Source organism: Sinocyclocheilus grahami, unplaced genomic scaffold, assembly GCF_001515645.1.
Source record: "Sinocyclocheilus grahami isolate Dianchi unplaced genomic scaffold, SAMN03320097.WGS_v1.1 scaffold1974.1, whole genome shotgun sequence".
Lineage (NCBI taxonomy): Eukaryota > Metazoa > Chordata > Actinopteri > Cypriniformes > Cyprinidae > Sinocyclocheilus > Sinocyclocheilus grahami.
In genome coordinates, this window is record NW_015507153.1 from 26,654 (window position 1) to 48,550 (window position 21,897).

Consider the following 21,897-nt stretch of genomic DNA (forward strand, 5'->3'; position numbering starts at 1 on the left):
CATAGGTGTGGCAAATTAAACTTGGATTGCCATTTAAACCTGTGCGTTGCACCTTCCTACACTATGTATCAATATAAAGATGGAGTTCATTTTATAGTGCAACATGCCTAAACAAGTTTTGGAGAAAAAAAAAGTTTCAGAATAAGCAAAGTCTAAACAATTTTCAAACATATACTAAGCAAAGTAAACAGTAAGTGCACTTACTGCCCACGTCTAGCCTGGCATTGCATGTGGACATGCCTGCTTCATTAATGGCAGATACAGTGTACCAGCCCGCATCAGACTTTATCACTGGATCAATGACCAAACACTGCTTTCCTGAACCGTCCTGAGAAAGACTGACACACCAAACATGCAAACGTCACGGGGACATGCAAACATCTACAATGACTACATCAATATAACTCATCTAGCAAAGAAAATATTTACTGTAAACAACTGCCCAAGACAATAATGTGTTAAATCGGTTTTTAAAAAGTTAATGGAAGAATCCATCTAAAGTATTATTACCATGGACATTTCTGCAACTAAAATCTATGGGAATGTGTTTTTTAAAGCTCAGTTCTTCAGAAACCATGTTACCTGACCATTCTCGCCCTGTTGCTTTTATTTATTTATTTTTTCTGTGTGTTATTTCATTAAATACATTTTTTCTGAATATATTTTTAGTGCTCTGGACGAGTTAAAAAAAAATTGTATCTGAAAGTTTGTAGATGGTAAGGTCTAAATCGGACTATTTCATATTGGAAATTTCTGTGAAATAACCATTTTTTTTTATTGAATTTTCCTCTTGGATTGGACTTTTGTTATGGTGCCTTTTGTTTTTCTTCATATGTAATAGGATATTAGGACATTCAACAAAATAACGTTATAATGTAAAACAGCTAAAAAAACAAACAAAAAAACCTTTGTGCTCCACAGGACAAGAAAGGAAAGGAAACAAATGAATCTTTGTTTTTGTATGAATTATTCCTTTCTGCAACTGTCTTTAAACACACAAATGGACCAAATTTGTAATTTAAGTGTATAAAAAGTCTAAAATATTTTATCTTCATATCTTGAATATGTAATATCGCTCCAGTTACTAACATAACCTTGGTTCCCTGAGATAACGGGAATGAACATTGTGTGATACACTATGGGGTAACTCCTGTTTACTGAATACTGAAGCCTGATTTGTTTACTTTCGTGTTGCTGCACGAACAAAAATGGCATTTCAGCCCTTCAGAGCAGACTGCCTATATAAGTCGGCTCTGAATGCCATTCCATCAGAATCTTTTGACTTATAAGCGACAGTCATCGAATCGTGTATCTTTATAGCATGGCTGTATACACAACTCGCGTTCCCATTATCTCAGGGAATCGAGGTTACATTAGTAACCAGAGCATTCCCCTTCAAAACGAGCTCTCACTTTGCGTGAAACACTAATGCAGACTGCGTTCAATAGCGCCATGCTAAAAAGCACAAAATCCTCTGTGTTCAGAAGAGCTAGAAGGGTAATAACCTGTTCTCTGAATGGAGTGGAGAGCACCTTAGGCAAATAGCCATGTCTTGGTTTGAGGATTACTTTACAGTCGCTAGACCCAAACTCAAGGCAAGAAGCCTTCTTAAGTCTTAAGTGACAGGGGCCATGAGTCAGCCGACTTCGAGTGGCTCAAATGGAGGACCTCGAAGGCCCCTGAGGACCGTGGGCACGTCACATGAGGGTGGGTCCTCATTCCGGACTGCACACCAGACAGAGAACACTGACCACTTGAGGGATTAGAGGAGTCTCGTAGACGGGACTCTAGCCTTCGAAATGGTGTTAGCTATCCCCCGTGGAGAGCTGTAAAGACTCCCGTCGAGGGGCCAAACATGAAGGCTACACAGCTCGAGCTGGGGATGCCGAATCATCCCTCTTGCTTGGGAGAGGAGGTCCTTCCTCACCGACAGCAGCTGTATCAACTCGGGGAAGAGCAGGAGAACCAAGCATCCTACCCCCCTCACTCATCTGATGACCTGGGGGAGCCAGTCGTGAGCCAGAGCATCTCGCTCCTTCGAGAAAAATGTTGGGCCGTGAGAGTTGCCTTCTGAGGCGAAGAGGTTTACCTCTGCCCAACCAAAGGCATTCCAAATCACCTGAATCACTTAGCGGTGTATACTCCATTTCCCCCTGGAGACACATTGCCCTGGCACATCATATCCGCTCCTTGGTTCAGTTTGCCCGACATGTGAACTGCCCTCAGTGAGCACAGGTTGCACTGTGCCCATAAAAGGAGGTGTCTTGCCATCCTGTATAGGGACTGTGACCTGAGACCACCCTGGTGATTTATAAAGGCTACCACTCTCATGTTATCTGAACGGATGAGGACATAGTGCCCCCATAAGGCTGGCAGGAACATTTTTAGGGCCAGTAAAACCACCATAATTTTGAGGCAGTTGATATGTAGGTGTTGCTTCACACTGGACCAGGAGCCAAATGCCAGTCTGCCTTTGCACAGTGCTCCCTAACCGGAGTTGGAGGCATCAGTCATGACAACCTTCCTTCTGGAGGTCAATCCCAATTGGACGCCTTCCTGGTACAGGTGAGGGGACTTTCAAGGGACTACAGCTCTGATGCAGTGGTGGTTCACCTTGAGGCAAAGGTGTCCCAGACACCAAGCGTGGGACAGTACGCTGGCTTTGAGCCAAAATTGGAGGAGCTGCATATGAAGCAAGCCCAGCGGAATCACAGAGGCGGCGGATGACATTTCCTGACCCTTGGAAAGCAACCCGCTGGGCTAAACTGATTTAGAGCCCAAGGTGCTCCAGGTGGCTGAGCAGCAATGACTTGTGAGCGTGGAGTTTGCACTCCGACCTGGCTAACACTATGCCAATAGTCAAGGTAATTCATGATGCGGATTCCCATCTGCCTCAGCGGGGAGAGAACCACGTCCACGCACTTTGTAATAGTGCACAGGGCCAGAGAGCGTTCGAAAGGCAGTACTGTATTTTGAAAAACCACTCCCTCAAACGCAAATCTCAAGAATGGTCTGTGATGAGAGGCTATCTGGTTATGAATGTAAGCATCTTCCAGATCCATCGATTAAAAACCAGTCCCCTGGGCATACTTACGTGAGGATATGTTTCAAAGTTAACATTCTGAACAGGCGTCTCATTAGGGCATGGTTCAGGTGTCTGAGATTGAGGATGGGCCTGAGCCCACCATGTTTCTTGAAAACGAGAAAGTAGCGTCTGTAAAAGCCTGACTTGATGTTCGCTTGCGGAACGGACTTCATGGCACCTTTTGCAAGCAGACTCTGTTCTTCGGATCGGAGGACATGTGCATCGTTGTACTGTACCAAAGTTTGAATAGCACCTCTGAAACGAGGGGTTTTCAAGTGAATTGGAGTGAGTAACCTGGCCGGGCAGCAAGTGGTCTGAGTTTTTTGAGTGTCAGATCATTGTGTGAAGGCAGGGAACTGACATTTGAGCTGTCGTGTAGAGGAGAACTGCTCTTTTGAGTTAGTGGGTTTGCTATCACAGTGGTAATTTGCTTGAGCACATGCTGAGTGGGTAGGATGGGCCCAGCACTGACAGAGCTTCCATCACCCAGAGCTGAACAGGGGACTGGAGAGCAAGTGCGAGACTTCTTTGTTAACCCTCTCCTCTTCCTCTCTGTTTTGAGATCGGGACGGCTTTTGCGGCTCAGGGTCCAATGTCATTTTGGAGCAGGGGCCCTGGTGCTTAGGCTCAGGCTCTGTTTTGGGCTGAGGCTGAGCGGGAGACAGAGCAGGCTTCACAGGCTGTTGGGATGATGTAGCCTTCTGGTAACTTGAAACAGCTGCCAAGCTAGAGCGCTTGGGGAGAACGACCTGCAACGACTTCTTGCAAATTCAACAATGGCAGGGGCGAGTAACTCCATGGGGGAGACTGGGGAGTCGAGGAAGGTGACTTTGTCCTCGTCCTTGATCTCTGTGAGATTCAGCCAAAGGTGGCTCTCAAGCGCCACCAAGTTGGCCATGGCTTTGCTGATCACAGTTGCTCTACGCAGCTCTTTAAAGGCATCGGAACTCTGGCCAGACTCGTTCATGGCACGAGTCAGTGGGAGAAGTGCACTGGTTAGTCATATTGCTGTGGGAAGAGTGAAGTACTTGGGACCTGTGCTGGTGTGAGATCACTCAAGACCGCCTGCTCAGTAACCTGACTCCTCTGTTTCTTCCTCCTTTGAGGCAAGAAATGGCAGAGCGGTAGGGGTGGGGCTGCCCTCATGAAAGAAGGCAATCTGTAGTGAAGAGAGATGACTCCCCAGATAGCACACATACGTCTGCAAGATGTCTGTTAAAGATCACTTGATCTAGAAAGCATCTGCTGTGTACAAACATCTGATAGACGTCTGTAAGATGTCAATTTTACATACATTCTAAATCATAAACATCTTAAAGACATCTAGTAGACATCTATTTGACATCTGATAGAAAACGTCTTATAGACGTATTGCAGATGAGCAGACACTGTAAAAAATACGTCTTCCAGATGTAAATGCAGACATCAAATAGACGTCTCCGAGATGTATGTGTGCTATCAGTGTCATGATCTCGCAGTGAGAGCATTCTGTCTCAGTAAGTGCAGCCTCAGTGTAAGAACAGCCCAGGCAAGCGACGCACTCACTGTGCCTGTCTGAAGCGTGCAGGGGTGCTCTGCACGAGCCACGCTCGTGGCGTGACATTTGAAGCAACGGTGTGAAATTTGCTCTAGGAAATTATCTCTGAAGTTTGCCAGATGGCTGCAGGGGAGAAGCGCTGAAGAGTATAGTCTTTCCTCTGCCGGGGCTCTTATATGGCAAATAAACAGACTTCTCCATTCTTCTTCTTCAGAGTCCAGCGAGGAGATGAGCTGAAGGAGAAAATGCTGATGAAATGTCATTCGGCGGCAACTTATATAGGCAGTCGGCTCTGCCCGTTGTGGCGGGCTGAAATGACTTTTTTTTGTGCAGCTACACAAATGTTAACAAATCAGGTTTCATTATTCAGTGTAAACAGGAGTGTCCCCAGAAGCGTTTCATGCAACGTGACAGACCGTTTCGAAAGGGAGCTAAATATATAGTCTATATTGAAAACATTTTGCATCCACACATAAAGTGAAAAAAATGTCAGACCTCGTTCTCATGGGGTCGATTCGCAGCATTTCCTTGTCTTTCTTCCAGTAGAGCTGAGGTGTTGGAGATGCCGCCACCTTACACTCTAACCGCACAGCATCGCCCTCAAGAACCCTAGAATTCCTCATCTTCACCACAAATGTGGGAGGACACAACTGCTCCTGAGCTGAGGACATACGGAGAAGAATTACATTCACTTCAGAGTCATTGTGTCATATATTGAAGGTGCATTTAGATAACCAGAAGCCCCTGAGATACAACATTACTAGCCTGAATAAAAATGTCATTTGGCCATCAGTCAATACTAAGAAATTTCAATTTGAGCTCATGTATGAATGAATTCAAATTACATTACTTTAAAATACTTTTTTAGAAACCTGCAATAGATGCACGTTCAGCACAGAGTGGCTCTCTCACATGCCTGGTCATGAATCATCTGAAGCAATATATTGTTAGAAAAGTACATCTATTTGGTCTACAAAAACTGGTAACGCTTTAGATTACAACCCGCAATGTACTGAGTAAGTAAACAGAATTTCCAGTGTAACTTTTTTGTAATTACGGTGTACCTATTCAGTACCTCCATGTAGTTATAAGGTAACAATATGCGAAGTTTGTGGAATAAAGGAGTAAAAATCTGTAAAATTGTAAATTATTTCTACTGTAAGTATTTTGAAACTAAGGGTTACCTATTCTAATATTACGGGGTATGTATGACCTAACAATCTTATATTTGCAAGCGATTAAGCAAAAACATTCACTGTGTACTTTTTTATCGCCTACACATATAAAACACGCTGGTATAACTGTTTCAATCCAAACGCTCGGTTGAGACTGTTGGGTTAGGAAACTGGCTTGATTTGACCCAATTTGGGTTGATATCAGTAATAAGTAACCCGACGTAGCTGGGTTATGAATGTGGAGGACGTGAATGAGAGCATGCAGCAAGTCACGTGAGTTCAAACGTGAATGACTCTGTGTGCGACGAAATCCGTGACTGCGGTGCTTAAGATGGGAACATGTGGAAAATAGAACAACATTGAGCAGCGACTGATGAGCGGTAAAACCCGGAACTGAAATATATTAGTCAAAATGGTGCTTGAGGACGTGCATCAAAACGGTAAATCAAAGATTGTAAAATCCTGTCAGGTCACTATAATACACAGTTTAATCTTGACTTTCAGTGTTTATTACTGTGTTTATTGGCGTGATGGTTTGGCCATAATAATTTAAATAGTCATTACTATTTAATCAATTAGTCATTAAGTCAGTGGGTGAAAAACTTAAATTGAACAAAATATATTCTTAAACAAGCTTTTCAAAAGAGTTTGGTTTAAATGTATAATCTGTATAAGTATGGAGTTGCTTTCCTTTTTTTCTGAACTGGTGTAATAAATTTTAATCTGTTGCCTGTGTTGTTACTGTTGTCATATTGTGTGTGATTTTAATTTTAAAACCCATTTGGGGTTAATTTAACCCAGCAGAATGCCTATAGTAAATTGCAAACAATATTTGAATGAAATAAAACAGTCCACCATGTTTATTGATACATTACCTGCTATATAATGAATGTATGTATGACCTAATGTATAAACAATCGTTTCAGAGCAATTTGTTGTAGCCACTTACCCTGTAACTACATGGAACAAGGGGGGAACAAAGCACCACTTTAATTTACAGCCCGCAAATGTTGTATTTACCCTGTAACTACATGGAACAAGGGGGGAACAAAGCACCACTTTAATTTACAGCCCGCAAATGTTGTATTTACCCTGTAACTACATGGAACAAGGGGGGAACAAAGCACCACTTTAATTTACAGCCCGCAAATGTTGTATTTACCCTGTAACTACATGGAACAAGGGGGGAACAAAGCACCACTTTAATTTACAGCCCGCAAATGTTGTATTTACCCTGTAACTACATGGAACAAGGGGGGAACAAAGCACCACTTTAATTTACAGCCCGCAAATGTTGTATTTACCCTGTAACTACATGGAACAAGGGGGGAACAAAGCACCACTTTAATTTACAGCCCGCAAATGTTGTATTTACCCTGTAACTACATGGAACAAGGGGGGAACAAAGCACCACTTTAATTTACAGCCCGCAAATGTTGTATTTACCCTGTAACTACATGGAACAATGGGGGAACAAGTTGGACTTAAACACAGAACAAGTGTATATTTGCACAGTAATTACAGAGAAAAATATTGCACTCATTTTAATTTAATTGCTCGATGGCCAAATTAAACCCTCTACATTTTTTTTGTTGCTATAAAAACACCACAGTATACATCCACTGAAATACAAATGTATCATGTATTTTTTCTGCGAACAGCCGGAAAGAGGTAAGCTTGTTTTAAGCTGCATTGAACCTTGATGGTATATCGTGCAAAGTTATTTGGTGATAGTGGTGTTGAGAAGTTGCTGGTGTGAAGTTGCTGAAATTGATGAATAAGCTTTCATAAAGTAAGTAGACTTGTGAATTATAAATCATAGCATGAACTCATTAACTCATTTCACTAGATGTCCAGTTTTGTTGTTCAGTAATCTCCATCATGTCCATCCTTTAATAATAGAATGTGTACCCCATGGTTAAAAAATACCTATACGCCTATAATAAAATGCCAATATAAAATTATAAAAAGTATATATCGCCTTTCTAAATCATTCCCAAACATAAGATTGTTGTTTAGGCCATACATACCACGTAATATTAGAATAAGCACCTCTTAGTTTCAAAATTCTTACAGTATAAATGATTTGTAATTTTACAGGTTGTTACCCCTTTATTCCCCAAACTTCGCATATTATTCCCTTATACCTACACGGAGTTACTGAATAGGTGCACTATAATTACAAAAAGGTTACACTGTAACTTCAGTTTACTTACGCAGTTCTTTGCAGGTTGCATATCTGGTTGTTACCCCCTTATTACCCAAACGTAGCACATTGTTCCCTTATACCTACACGTATGTTCTTTATAGGTACACTATAATTACAGAAACGTACACGGTAAATTCAGTATACTAACATAGTTCTTTGCGGGTTGTAATCTAAAGCGTTACAAAAACTTTTCACAAAATATGACTTTGTTTTTTTTGAACAGCGCATAAGGATCATTCCTAAACAGTATATTTTAATGTCCTCAACATATGTGTCTTGTGACTCTTTAGCCAACAAAAGTCAGTTTCACAATGATCTCATCATGCAGGAAGGATGGAAAGGAGGCCACAGTACATAAAAATACTGTATCTGCTCATTACTAGTCTTGATGAAAAATTTAGTTTCAAATCCCTAGTTAAAAAGTTGACCATCCCCAAATCCATGACTCCATGTACAATGCAACAACGGTCACTCAAATCTATCAACAACCCCACCATATCCTGTATTAGGAATTTACAAATTCAAGTCTTTTTACATCTAAATACACATTTAAATGTGATTGCTCTCTCAGTTCAAAAGTAGCCTGAACAGAGATGACTTTAATAAAATGCTTTGAACTTGTGAAGCTTCCAAAAACGTCAAGCTCCGCTGATATTGTTAGTGGCGGTGGCATATGATGGCAGCTTCAGATATGCAGTTTTGTTGCATTAGATAAAACTGTGGTTATTTTTTATTATTCATGTGAAAAAACAAATCACAATCAAAGTGATCAAAACATCCATCATATCATCATAATATATATAATATATGCCAGGAAACAGCTTGCCTTGTTAAAGTATTTATGCCCTTTCATTTTTTTTTCTCATTTTGTCATGTTGCAACCTTCTTATTCTCAACATTATACAGGCAACAAAAAGCTGCTCACCAATCACATCCAGTCGCAGAGAGAAGTGGCTCTCTCCGGCACGGTTCTTCGCTACACATTCATATACACCTGCATGATGAATGGTCACGACTTCAATAATGAAGGAGTGGACGCTTTTCTCACACACCAGCATCTTATGGTAATCATCAGGTCGGATGAGTTGCCCATCCAGATACCAAGAAATATCTGGCGTTGGCAAACCTACAACCTGCAGAAAAAAAAGAAAGAAAAGCAAAACTTTAAAAAAGCTAAATGTTGGTTTGTACAGATTTAACTATTGTATTACTGTAAAAAAAGAGAAAAAACGGTTCAACTGTAGACTCCTCCTAACTTTGCTGTGTGTGTGATATTTCATCTTAAGAAGGCCAGAAGCATTGGAGTAATATGTTGTGGTAAAACAAATGCATACAGGATGTTTTATATCAATAAATGATAACTGCCTTAAAATCAATCCTGCAGAATCGTCCCTCTTCAACAGTAAGATCTTGCGGCACTTGTATAAATCGAGGAGCAAAACACTTCTCTTGGATGGTTGATGCTTCTGCACTGTCCCCTCCGGGACAATTCTTTCTGGACCTGCGCAAGAAAAGGTGGTAATTAACCGAATTCAACCAAACTAACTCAATAATCAAAGCTAAGCTTATCCAGACAAACAGCAGTCGTACAGTAAACACAGGCAGGGCTCAGAGCATTAGACAATCAGCTACAACAAGTACAATGTGTCTGTCTTAGATTGTGCCAGAAAAATCATTCAGTGTTTGACACATTCACTAATGTCAGCCAGTGTTCATTTATTAACTCCAAAAAGTGTCAGAAGTGTTAGGTGTACATGCACAATAATAAGATGAAAGCACTTCAGAGACAAACTCCAAACTGATACTCCTATTGCAAAATGACATTTACCATATTCCTCCAGGCTGGAGACCTTCTGGAGAGCCTGGCTGTTAGAATAGTGCATAACATTTGCTTGAATAACATAAAAAAAAACATGATAGATAGACAAACTAAAGGAACTGAGGCCTTGGTGTATTCACATGCGGTGGTATTATAATAATAGCATCATGATGAATAGGATAGCTGAAGAGCACATGGATTTTACTCCTGCTATTTTAGGCCCATGGAAAGACTGTTTATCTGTTTGGTCTGGCTTTGAATATTCCTGTTGAAGACAACTAGAGTGACGGTAACAAATGGGAATAAAGCATAGTTGACACTCTTGAGTACCAGGGTGTTTTTAGTTTTACTTGTGGCATTGCTGAAGTATGATATACTATTGTATAACATTAATTCTCTATACACTCTAAAAAATGCTGGGTTAAATACAACCCAGTTGTTTTGACCCAGTGGTTGGGTTCCTACCTAGAAGGTTGGGTTAACGTTTAACCCAATTGCTGGGTCAAAACAGCCCAATTGCTGGGTTTGTCCCTATTTTAACCAGCACTGGTTGTATTTAACCCAGCATTTTTTGGAGTGTAGATATTCTAGCTTGTTTGCACATGCGCAAATCACGATCACCATGATCACTACATGGTATTTCCTCTTAACAAGCTCTAATATTAAGCTTTGAAAAGATATTCAGCAGTTGCATTAAACGTCAAATAATTTAAAATAACAATACCTGTGCAGGCTGGGAAATGAATGCATTTTCAAGATCAAATACTGAGGCGGCATTATCTGCTCCCAACAATCTTCTCGCCATCCGCTCCTCATATGACATCTTCTGAATGTTCCTTTGTTGGGGAGCTTTGTTCCGTAGCTTCTTTTCAAGGTCTTGGATAAGAGCATCTTTTGAGCCCTGAATCTCTACATCTGTGGCACGAGACGCTGGTCGGGAAACAGTCTTCTTCAAGATTGGCTTTGGCAAGCTATAAAAAAGCCCATGGGAAAATTGTATTACTTAATTGTTTGACTTTTAAAGGAGTAATTCACCCACAAATGATAATTTTCTGAAAATGACATTACCCTCAGGTCTATCAAGATTAGGATGCGTTTGTTTCTTCATCAGATTTGTAGAAATGTAGCATTGCATCAGTGTCTCAGCAATGGATGCTCTGCAGTGAATGGGTGCCGTCAGAATGAGAGTCCAAACAGCTGATAAAAACATCACAATAATCCACAAGTAATCCACAGCACTCCAGTCCATCAGTTAACATCTGGAGAAGACAAAAGCTGTGTGTTTTTGAGAAACAAATTCTTCAAAATGTTTTTAACTTCAAACCATTTTTTGCGGCTAAAATATGAGTCCTCTATCCATAATATACAAACACACAGCTTTTGTCTTCTCCAGATGTTAAATGATGGACTGGAGTGGTGTGGATTATTGTGATGTTTTTATCAGCTGTTTGGACTCTCATTTGAGAAACAAATTCTTCAAAATGTTTTTAACTTCAAACCATTTTTTTGCGGCTAAAATATGAGTCCTCTATCCATAATATACAAACACGCAGCTTTTGTCTTCTCCAGATGTTAAATGATGGACTGGAGTGGTGTGGATTATTGTGATGTTTTTATCAGCTGTTTGGACTCTCATTTTGACGGCACCCATTCACTGCAGACCAAGTGATGCAATGCTACATTTCTCCAAATCTGATGAAGAAACAAACTCACCTACATCTTGGATGGCCTGAGGGTGAGTACATTTTCAACAAAATTAAATTGTTTTGGTGAACTATACCCTTTTAAGCTCTGGGGACATTAGTATTTTAGTTATATTTTTAGATTAAGTAAAAATCTCATTGATATTAAAAATATCTCATATCTCATTCATTTTTCTGTAGGAGGATATAACCATACACATCATTGTTCAAGACACGTTTCAGCGATAACACACTCACGTGTTGGATGTGTAGCTCATGTGAGACACAGGTGGGGGCTGTAGAGGTGGAGCAGTTGTTTTCAGGCATGGGACAGTTGGAGGAGCGTGATTCAGCGACTGAGGTGGAGGAGACAGAGGCTGTTCTTGGGCCTTTGGTGTTGGGCTGGGTGATCTAGGGGAGCACCGGGGATAAGGAGATTGAGGTATGGAAATGCATTTGGCCTGGGAGCTCGGTAGTGAAGGCAGGACAGATGACAGGAAAGCTGCTGATGATAGTTTCTCATTGTTTGGAGAGCTCTGTGGTTTAGAAATCAAAGTCATGCTTGAACACATTGATGTTCGAGTGGGTCCAGGCTGAGGAGGACTCACTAATGGTGCAGCAGTTGAAGCTGGGGGACTGAGGCTGTTGGGTTTGCTGATCTCATTGTCGGGTGTGTGGAAACTGGGTAGGGACTGGATGAAATGGCGAGGGCGCTCATAATTAAAGGCACTGGGGGGGTACAGCGATGGCGAGAAGGTGGGCAGGTCAGCCACGTTCATGGCACTGCCTCTGGGCTCCACTGGTTTACTCAGCTTGCTGGTGGGAAGGAATGGATGTGGGGCACTGTTTTTAACCCCCTTTGCTGGAGGATCAAGTTTGCTCATTGAGGAGAGCTCAGCAGCTTCAGTCACCTGACTGGCAGAACCCTGTTTGCTCTCTGTGTCCACAAGAGACTCCCTGTTGGAAAAACATATTTCACTTTATTTATACTCAAGCTAACATGTGTTTCAAAAAAGGATATTACACTTGCAGTCAAGAAATTAAATTGTTTTGGTGAACTATACCCTTTTAAGCTCTGGGGACATTAGTATTTTAGTTATATTTTTAGATTAAGTAAAAATCTCATTGATATTAAAAATATCTCATTCATTTTTCTGTAGGAGGATATAACCATACACATCATTGTTCAAGACACGTTTCAGCGATAACACACTCACGTGTTGGATGTGTAGCTCATGTGAGACACAGGTGGGGGCTGTAGAGGTGGAGCAGTTGTTTTCAGGCATGGGACAGTTGGAGGAGCGTGATTCAGCGACTGAGGTGGAGGAGACAGAGGCTGTTCTTGGGCCTTTGGTGTTGGGCTGGGTGATCTAGGGGAGCACCGGGGATAAGGAGATTGAGGTATGGAAATGCATTTGGCCTGGGAGCTCGGTAGTGAAGGCAGGTGCAACAAAGTCAGCCACAAATGTCCATGTCTTTGCATCACTATTTGTTCCGCTGCATGCCTTTAGTGAATCCTGACAGTAGATTTTTAATGCCAAAAGAGGGTTTGCACTGGTGCAAGCTGTTAAAATCTGGCCCTAGATGTTGGCTTGAGAGACTTGTTTAAAAGTAAAAAAATAAATAAAATCTGCAAAACTTAATGACTGATTTAAACAGGTGTCCTGAACACCCCCCCATCAGTCAGTCAAAGACTTAGCCCTGCCCCAAACTCATGCCGTTGACTTAGTGTTGCTGTGTCAGGCTGGTTAGGCTGTTCAAACAAACAGAGCAATGTTATTGTAAGCTTGATTGATGGCTGCTCTCAATAACTCAATGCCTCAAGGAGAGGGAACAAGGCTAAATAACACAGCAGTTAGAACACTAGTACGTTTATCTTTCTACTTCAAAAGACACTAAAGTATGTTTGTCTTTGTCTACATGCACCTCTTATGTATATGACCTATGATCATATGTATAGCACCATACACACAAGCAAACTGAGAGCTATCTTAAATCCCTGAAACGATTCTTAACCCAAAAAAGAAATAACTACAAAACACACATTTATCATTTGTAAACACATTCTACGTGCCAAAAATCTTTTTTTTTACCCTTTAATGAACATGGCAGGGGTTCATAACGTTGTATAGTGCTGGTGTGTTTCTGTGAGAAAGCCATGTGGCTAAAAAAAGTGTCATGAGGCACGACTGATGGACGTAGCAGGTGCAGTTCATTTACAGCGACACTGGCACTCAGTTACCCTGTTTGGAGGTCATTGTGAATAAAGACCTAAGCTCGCTAAATGTCATTCACTTCTCAGTAACAGTTCAGTTATGTATAACAAGGAATGTGTGTGATGGTAAAATAACTGCTCAATATAAAAACAAGTGTATATTGATATTATTTTATATTTAAACAGGATATAAATATGTTAATATGTGAGCAAAATATTTATGAAATAAAACAAGAATGTGACAAAATGTTGTTATGCAATTCAGATCAGCAGCTACGGTCAGAAAGTGTTTAATTGTGGTTACTGTTGATAATGTTAGCACATACACTGGTAAGCGCCCAAAATGAACATATTTTTTATATATTTATAAATGAAATTACTAGCATAATAACTTGAATATGAACATGAATTTGAGAATAACTTAATATCTGACATGTCCCTTTCAGCTTAATGACAGCAGCACTCATGCTGTCCTAAAAATCATAAAAGTTTGATTATTTGCAGGTTTAAATGAAATGTTGAGGCTTGTACAGACTGAAAAATACATTTCTTTTTCACAACACCAGGACCAGATGATTAACATAACATATTAAATAGTTTAAAAGCCAACAGTGCATCCTCTACAAACACAAACAAACAGCATTGAGTGAAGGGTGAAAAAGCTAAGTCATACTGTAGGACCTACAGAGGTCAAACGTACAGAATACAGACTTTTATTAAGCAAAGAACACATTTTAATTTACCTACTGAACAAAAAAGTTGAAAGGACTGATTGTGAATTAATAAAATGATTAAATAGATCAACATTTCTAGAGTTGCTAGAACAGATGTATTGATTTTCAAGAAGAAGTCATTCTGATTGCAATAAAGTGTAAAAGATTATGATACAGATTACAAATCTTGTGCTTACCTGCTCTTTGAAATGCTTTTTCTGGCCAGTAATATCAACTCTATGTAAAAATGGTCTGAAAGGTTGAAGGTGTAGAGCGATTCTCTGGCATCTGTTCACTCAATGAGATACTGTTGGGCTGTTTATCTATAGAAAACTATGCGAGTCATGAGCAGTAGACTCAGGCCCCCACCATTCTTGAGGACCCACCCATTCAACCCACGGACAATGTATAGACATAGAACAATGAGAACATCTGAGTAAAAGTCAATAAATCTGTTAACTTGATTTATTCTTGTGAGGGCTGAAGATGGCATGCTCTCCAGCTGTCAATCGCCCACATGATAGTTTTGCTTGTTGCCAGTCATATGTGGAAATAGAGGGCACCTGCTTGAAGCTACTGACTACAAAAAGAAAGCAGGAATCTTTGACAAAGAAGCCAGGTATTCAACAACCTGAAATAGCTTACTTTTATGAGCTCAGATCAGTCAGTGACACTACAACTCTAGTTCGCTGTAATACAATTTTGGCTAAAGGTACAGATTTATCTCCTACAGCATCCAGTGGTTGCCAAGTTTACCAGAGGTATCTGTCTACCCAAATATTAGTTGTATTTACATGGTTCTTTACCTTTAGACATCTTTAGACATTGCTGGATCATTTTTATCTTGTCACTCTCTCTGACTCTCTCTTTCTACTATGTATTGACAGACAGAACAGAACTGTTATAAGATGGAACAGCTCCTATTCGTCTACACCCATTATCTGTGAGACACCTCAAGGTCCTGTATTGGGCCCTATTTCCTTTTCCTTATACCTTGTTAACAGTTGTTTGTTCTTTGTGTTTTAGTGCCATTGTATAACATAATTTAACTATTGTATTAAGCCATTGTATAACATAATTTAATCATTTAAGCACATCTGTTCCATAATTAAATTTGACTTTTGACTTGAAATTTCCGAACTTTTATTAATAAATGTTAATATAGCTAATATAATATGATCTAAGCAAAATAATACATTTAAACAGAGTTTAATCATTATTAAATAATACTAATAATAAATACAGTTTATAGTCATAAACATCCATGAAATACACACACACAAACAAAACAGTTGTTACTGTGCTGTGCAAAATCTGTTGTTTCTATCACTTGATCAAGCCACTCTTCTTTAAAACATGATGACTTTTTTTATTCTTCAAGTTTGCATTGCCTCTCCTATTGAGCTCTCTTGTAAGGAACCATAAAAGTATTCCAACAGAGATTGATTTGAATACAATTAATTGGCTTCTAATTGCCCTTTGTGCAGCACTTTTTTTGCATGGATTCGACATTAAAAGTGCATGGCTGTGCACACATGCAGCTTAGTTTTTTTATTCTGGCGTTCTTGGCTTCCTGTTCTTTCTGTCTCACAGCAAGGCACCAGGCAAAGTCATCATCTGCACTTGGACAGCCTCATATATATATATATACTGTATATATTCTTTTTTTTACAGATGTATTTGTAGCATTACTCTACTTTCCTATATGTGCTATTTTTGAATTCCATCCAATCGATTTTAACTCTGATCTTTGGATTGCATGTTGACTTCAACATCTTAACATTTTGGCAATGCCTAAAATGCTGATTAATGTCCTACCATGCTACAGGGGCAGCAGTCTCTTCCTCAGAGCTGTTAGGCCATTCTGGAGGAGGAATTAGTGTGTCTTGTAGTAAAAAGGGCTGGTCATCCGGCTCTAGTCCAGCTGAGCTTAGAGAGGAAGGCTCATCCTCCTCTCCCAGAACCTCCTCTAGGTCTTGAAATAACAAAATTATATCATTAAACATTGATTGTATTATTTTTCTTTCCCTTACTCTGATATTTGTTTGCAAAATGGTGACAGCAAAAACTTTAGATCAAATATATACATATAGATCAATTCATTTGTAGGAATATGCTACCTTGTTTTTCTGTATTACAATACATAGTATTTCATTATTATTAGAGGTGGAAAGTATTATCAAATTAAACTTCATGTTTTTATTTTTTGTGCACTTTATTCCTTATGTTATGATAAAATGTATGTAAAATTAATAACTTAAGATATGCATAAATTGATTTAGATTTGTTTGTGCCGTTTAAGCATGCCTAAAATCAAACAAGAAAGGTACCTGTATATACTTCAAGAATAGCACTGCATGTTACTGTTCCAAACTGATTTAATGCTGTGCATTTAAATATTCCAGAATCTTCTGGATACGCCTCTGTGATCACGAGGGTGCACAATTCCTCTATAATAAAACAAAGAAGGGTTAAAAGCCTAATATTTGACAACTATGTTTGTTTATCTGTCAAAACAAGAATAATTCCAATCCCTTCATGCACCTTCCTTTGAGATAAATGTGTACTCACCAGGAACAGAAGCTGAACTTGCCTCTGACAAGGACAAAAATACAGTAAGAAGCCGTTTTAGTTTATTTGTTTGTAATGAAACTAGCAAGATGGTCTTTTTAAGTGTATTGTTTTTAAAGGAAAAGTTCACACTCAAATAAAATGTCTTGAAAATCTACAACTTTGTGCTGTTTTAAAATGTTTTTTTTTTGCACATTCTGTTTTCTGGTTAAAAATAGCTCATAGATGTCAATGATGCCAAACATCTTTTTTTTTTGCTATTTTGAATTCTGAATGCAAAAGAAACAACTTCAGTTTTGATCAAAGCTATCGTATGGGTTCAGAAGACATGGTATATAACGCACGTGTCATATGGACTACAGAGAAGGTGTACAATAATGCTGTAATCGGTCTGAGTTGTGTCCAGCTCTCACTCACTCTTTCTAAGAATCCGGAAGTCTGCCGAGTCGATGATCTGCTCGTTCTCTCTGAACCAGGAGATCTGCAGCGGAGGAGTTCCTCTGATCCTGCACTCCAGGACCACCAGCTGCCCCTTCACTGTACTCACGTCATGAAGACACTGAAGACACACCAGTAACAGCTCACAGCATGCCAAATCACAACCTGATACTGATCCAGTCAATAAAGGTATACAGTATGCTATTATTGTATTACCTTGACAAAAGTTGGAGACACTCCGGGATTCCCTGAACCCTGGTTTGTGTTCTGAACCTGAAAAAAAACACAGATCAACAATGTGTGTTTAGGCTGGAAGTAGCATACACATAACAGCCCACAACTCACTGTGCTTCACACTGTAACTGATTTTTGTCATTTGAACAGTATTTTACTGTAATATGTACAGTAAGATACTGTAAAATGTGTATACAGTATTTGACAGTAAACAGCAAAGTATTATGGGAAAATATACGGTCACTACTATATTTCCTCACTACTGTAAATCAATTTACAGTAGTGAACTTGCCTGCGAAAAATTGACCAATGGCAAGGGAGTTCTTTTTTGACTGTTTGGTGGAAGTGGCCGTAAAACGACAAAAGAGTAAAAACGGTGGATGTGTGTGAGATTGCTTTATCACTTTTTAAAAACCACGCATCACATCAAGTTTAATGCTTGAATGTGGTTAAAAAAATTATCTACTGTATTTCATACTTGCACAGTCAGATGAAGACACAGTTGAGCTGATTAAGTACACTTTCAGAAAAAGAAAAAAGAAGGTACAAAAGCTGTCTCTGGGGCGGTACCCTTTCAAAATGTACACAATTGTATACTTTATTTTCCCCTAAAGCGTGCATTTTAGTTCCTTAAAGCTACGTATTTTACCTAAGTGTTCATATTGGCACCTAAATGGTACATTTTAGAACATTTTGGAAAGGTACCGCCCCAGTGACAGCTTTTGTACCTTTTTTTCTGAGAGTGAGTGACCAGGACAAGAAAGGGGTTTTAATGATTAATAATCAGTATCTAACCTGATCAAAAAGATTTATTTCATTGTATCATCTGTTACATCATTGTAAACTTTTATAAAAACATGAATAGCACAATAGCAAAACTGATCCGTTTGGTCATTAACTATTAAGTGCATCATTTCATTATGCATCTGCATGAGTTCTCCACATCAGAAACCCATGACTGGCAGATCAACATACTACTTCTTTTAGCTCCATTATAACAGTATGACAGCTGCTCAATAGTTGAGCAACATAAATCAAATTAACTGAAATGTGGAGTGTGTATATGCATGTAGCTTTGTGAGAAAAAAAAAGGTTTGTGATTTGAAGGCAGAATTTTATGTTGCAATACATTTCAGGTCTTAATGAAAGACTTATTCATGTTATGTATTTTTGATCATACCATTTGAGGACTAATGCAGACAGGCTGTACTAAACTTGAGTGCCTCTGCTGTATTGTAGCAGAGGATGATGATGATGATGAAGAGGAGGAGGAGGAGGATGTGTCACGGGAGCATGATGATATAGTTAGGGACATAGTTGAGGTTTTTTTCTGAATCCTGAAAGAGTTAGAACACAACTTCATAAAGTTTATAACAAAAAAATGGTTCTAATAATGGTTCTAAGATATTCAAAGCTACATAAACATTTAAAGGGGTCATATGATGCGATTTAAATTTTTCCTTTCTCTTTGAAGTGTTACAAGCTCTTGGTGCATAAAGAAGATCTGTAAAAGTTGCAAAGACTAAAGTCTCAAATCCAAAGAGATATTCTTTATCTCGTTCTAACACGCCCCACATATCTACGTCACGATGTGGGAAGATTTGCATAACGCCGCCCAAATGTTCACGCAAAGAAAGAAGGCGTAACTTTTATTCTCGCTGTAGTATTGTTGTCGTAGGACGATATCTGCTTCGTCATGTCTAGAGCTGATCCGTGCTGGTCACTGAGGAAATACTTCAACTTGGCGCTGTTGATCGCCAGATCGGCTTTCACCGTGGATGAAGCGGAGTCCAGCCCGGGGTCGTCACATGTGGTTGCCGCAGGCATCACAATATGGTGAGGGGCGTAACATTTCCGTCACACGCTTGAGGTATTCGGCCAATCATAACACACTGGATAGCTGGCCAATCACAGCACACCTTGCTTTTCAGACCGATGAGCTTTGTAAAAATCTTTCAGAAAGGCGGAGCATAGAGGAGAAACAATAATGTACAGTATGTGGAAAATAATGTGTTTTTTAACCTTTAACCGCATAAACACATTTCATTACACCAAATACACAAAATAATGTTCTTTTTAGCAACATCATATGACCCCTTTAAAATGCACATATAACTAAGTGTTGACTTTAAATTAAAGATGGAATTAGTTGTTAGTAGGTTTATATTAAATGGTATTGCACAGTGAGGAACTACTTTGCCATAGTATTTAATTGTGCTGGTCACTTTTTTTTTCTCGATGATATACTGAAGTTTTCAAGCTTAAATAATAAAAAGCACCATAAAAGTATATGAAAGCGGATGATACAATACAATATATTTCAAGTCTTCTGAAGCCATACAGTAGCTTTATGCAAGAGACAGGCTGAAATGTACATCTTGAAGTACTTGAACTACTTATACCTTGCTATGAAAGGTTTAACACTTGTTCATTGTAACTGCATGAAAAGAGTAACCTGGACAGTTTCCATCACTATTAGTTTTGTAGTCCACAGAATAAATAAAGTCATACAGGTTTTAAATGTCTTTAGAGTGAGTAAATATTGACAGAGTTGTTATTTTTGGGTGAAGTATTTCTTTAAAAGCGCAGTATTTTAAATACTGTCTCTTACTGTGCCATGTTTCCAGTATCTCCGAAGAGTGTGGATGAGCCCAGCAGGAGGCACTATAAAATTCAAGAAATCAGAAATACTGAGTTAAGGACAACAGAAGGGCATGAGCGATTCATTATGTTCATTTGTTTAAATAAATTTGTTGATTGCAAGATTTTGTCTTAATGCACTAATAACAATTTGCACTAGCAGTGGATTTGTGGTATCTGTTCTTGAAGCCTCACACATCAGCTTTAATACACAACCATTACATTAAAAACTGAGGTATACAGCAGACTGTTTATATAAAGCACAGAAAAAAAAAATACCACCACAAAAAGCACCACTGAAAAATCTTTGTCATTTCTGCATTCTTAAACTCTTCGGTAACACTTTAGAATAATGGTCTGTTGTTAACAAGTAACTATGCAGGAAGTAATAGGTAGTGCTACATTAACACTTAACTTAATACTATTAACTAATCGAGAAGTGAGATTAACTAAGCAGTAAGTAGCAAATTTAGGATAAAGGTAGTTCCTTATTAGATATTTGATAATTATTAAATAAAAATATCCTCATTGAGAACTTTTTGCGAACTATGACCAGTTAATGAAGATTAACCAATTAATTACTAATCACAACAGTAACGTCTTAAAAGTGAACAATTGGGTTATTTGTGGAAACTAATTTATGAATATGATATCCCCCAAATAAGTGGGCTACAGGTTGAAATTGTGACTACTACTCTTACCAAAGGATGGATGTTCTCTGTTTATTTCAAACAAAAACATAAAATAATAATAAAAATAATTCATTTAAAAATGTTAATAATTAGGAAGTGATTGAATTAGTTCCCAATTATGAGCTCTAGTTTGTGTCAGTTCAGTATGTCTGTACCTTTAGTGACAGTAGGCTGGGGAGGACTTTTCTTGATTATAAATAATGATGTTCTCTTGACAAAAACTATTCACATCCTTAATGAAGGCATCGGCTGCATTTATATTGTGTTAAGCACAAAACCGCATATTCCAGATTACAGTGTCTGGTAAAATATCACTAGTGCCTCACACAAATGTATGTGTCAGATTTAAAATATGTTAAATTACTTAGTAATTGCTGAGTGGTTAAGGTGTTTTTCACTTTAAAATAATAGTAGTTCCTGCAGGCCGACAAGGTAACGCTTGAGTAATTAGTGAGAGGCTAATGTATTTTTCACTTTAAAGCTAAAGTGCTACTCAGGAACTACTAGTGATCTGGACCATTATTTTAAAGTAAAAAACACGTTAACCCCTCAGTAATTACTCAAGTTACTTAACATATTTTATATCTGACATACTGTACAGTCATACATTTGTGTGAAGCACTAGTGATATTTTACCAGTAGGTCTTTTGGAGTGGGATACATTGATACTGAACTGACATTATTATTCAGTTTAAATTTGAACATCCATCCTTTGGTAAGAGTAGTAGTCACAATTTTAAAATATAGCCGACTTATTTACTTATTTGGAAATTCATAAATTAGTTTCCACAAAGAACCCAATTGTTCACTTTTAAGACGTTACTGTTGTGATTAGCAGATTAGCAGTTATTCTTTATTAACTGGTCATAGTTCACAAGTAGTTCTCA

The 21,897-nt window shown here is 38.9% G+C and overlaps 1 protein-coding gene across 1 annotated transcript; it reads right to left on the reverse strand.

The window, feature by feature from the left end:
* Positions 1-53: 53 nt before the first annotated feature.
* Positions 54-20,338, reverse strand: LOC107573551 (myotilin-like). Its single transcript, XM_016259989.1, has 14 exons — positions 20,290-20,338; positions 18,859-19,015; positions 17,661-17,717; positions 17,424-17,565; positions 17,007-17,030; positions 16,766-16,885; positions 16,254-16,410; positions 11,766-12,464; positions 10,550-10,796; positions 9,835-9,872; positions 9,372-9,507; positions 8,932-9,139; positions 5,118-5,283; positions 54-338 (listed from the first exon to the last, which is right to left on the reverse strand). Exons 1-14 carry the CDS (start codon positions 20,295-20,297, stop codon positions 164-166), a joined length of 2,334 nt encoding a protein of 777 aa, XP_016115475.1. The 5' UTR covers positions 20,298-20,338; the 3' UTR covers positions 54-163.
* Between the last annotated feature and the right edge of the window lie 1,559 nt (positions 20,339-21,897).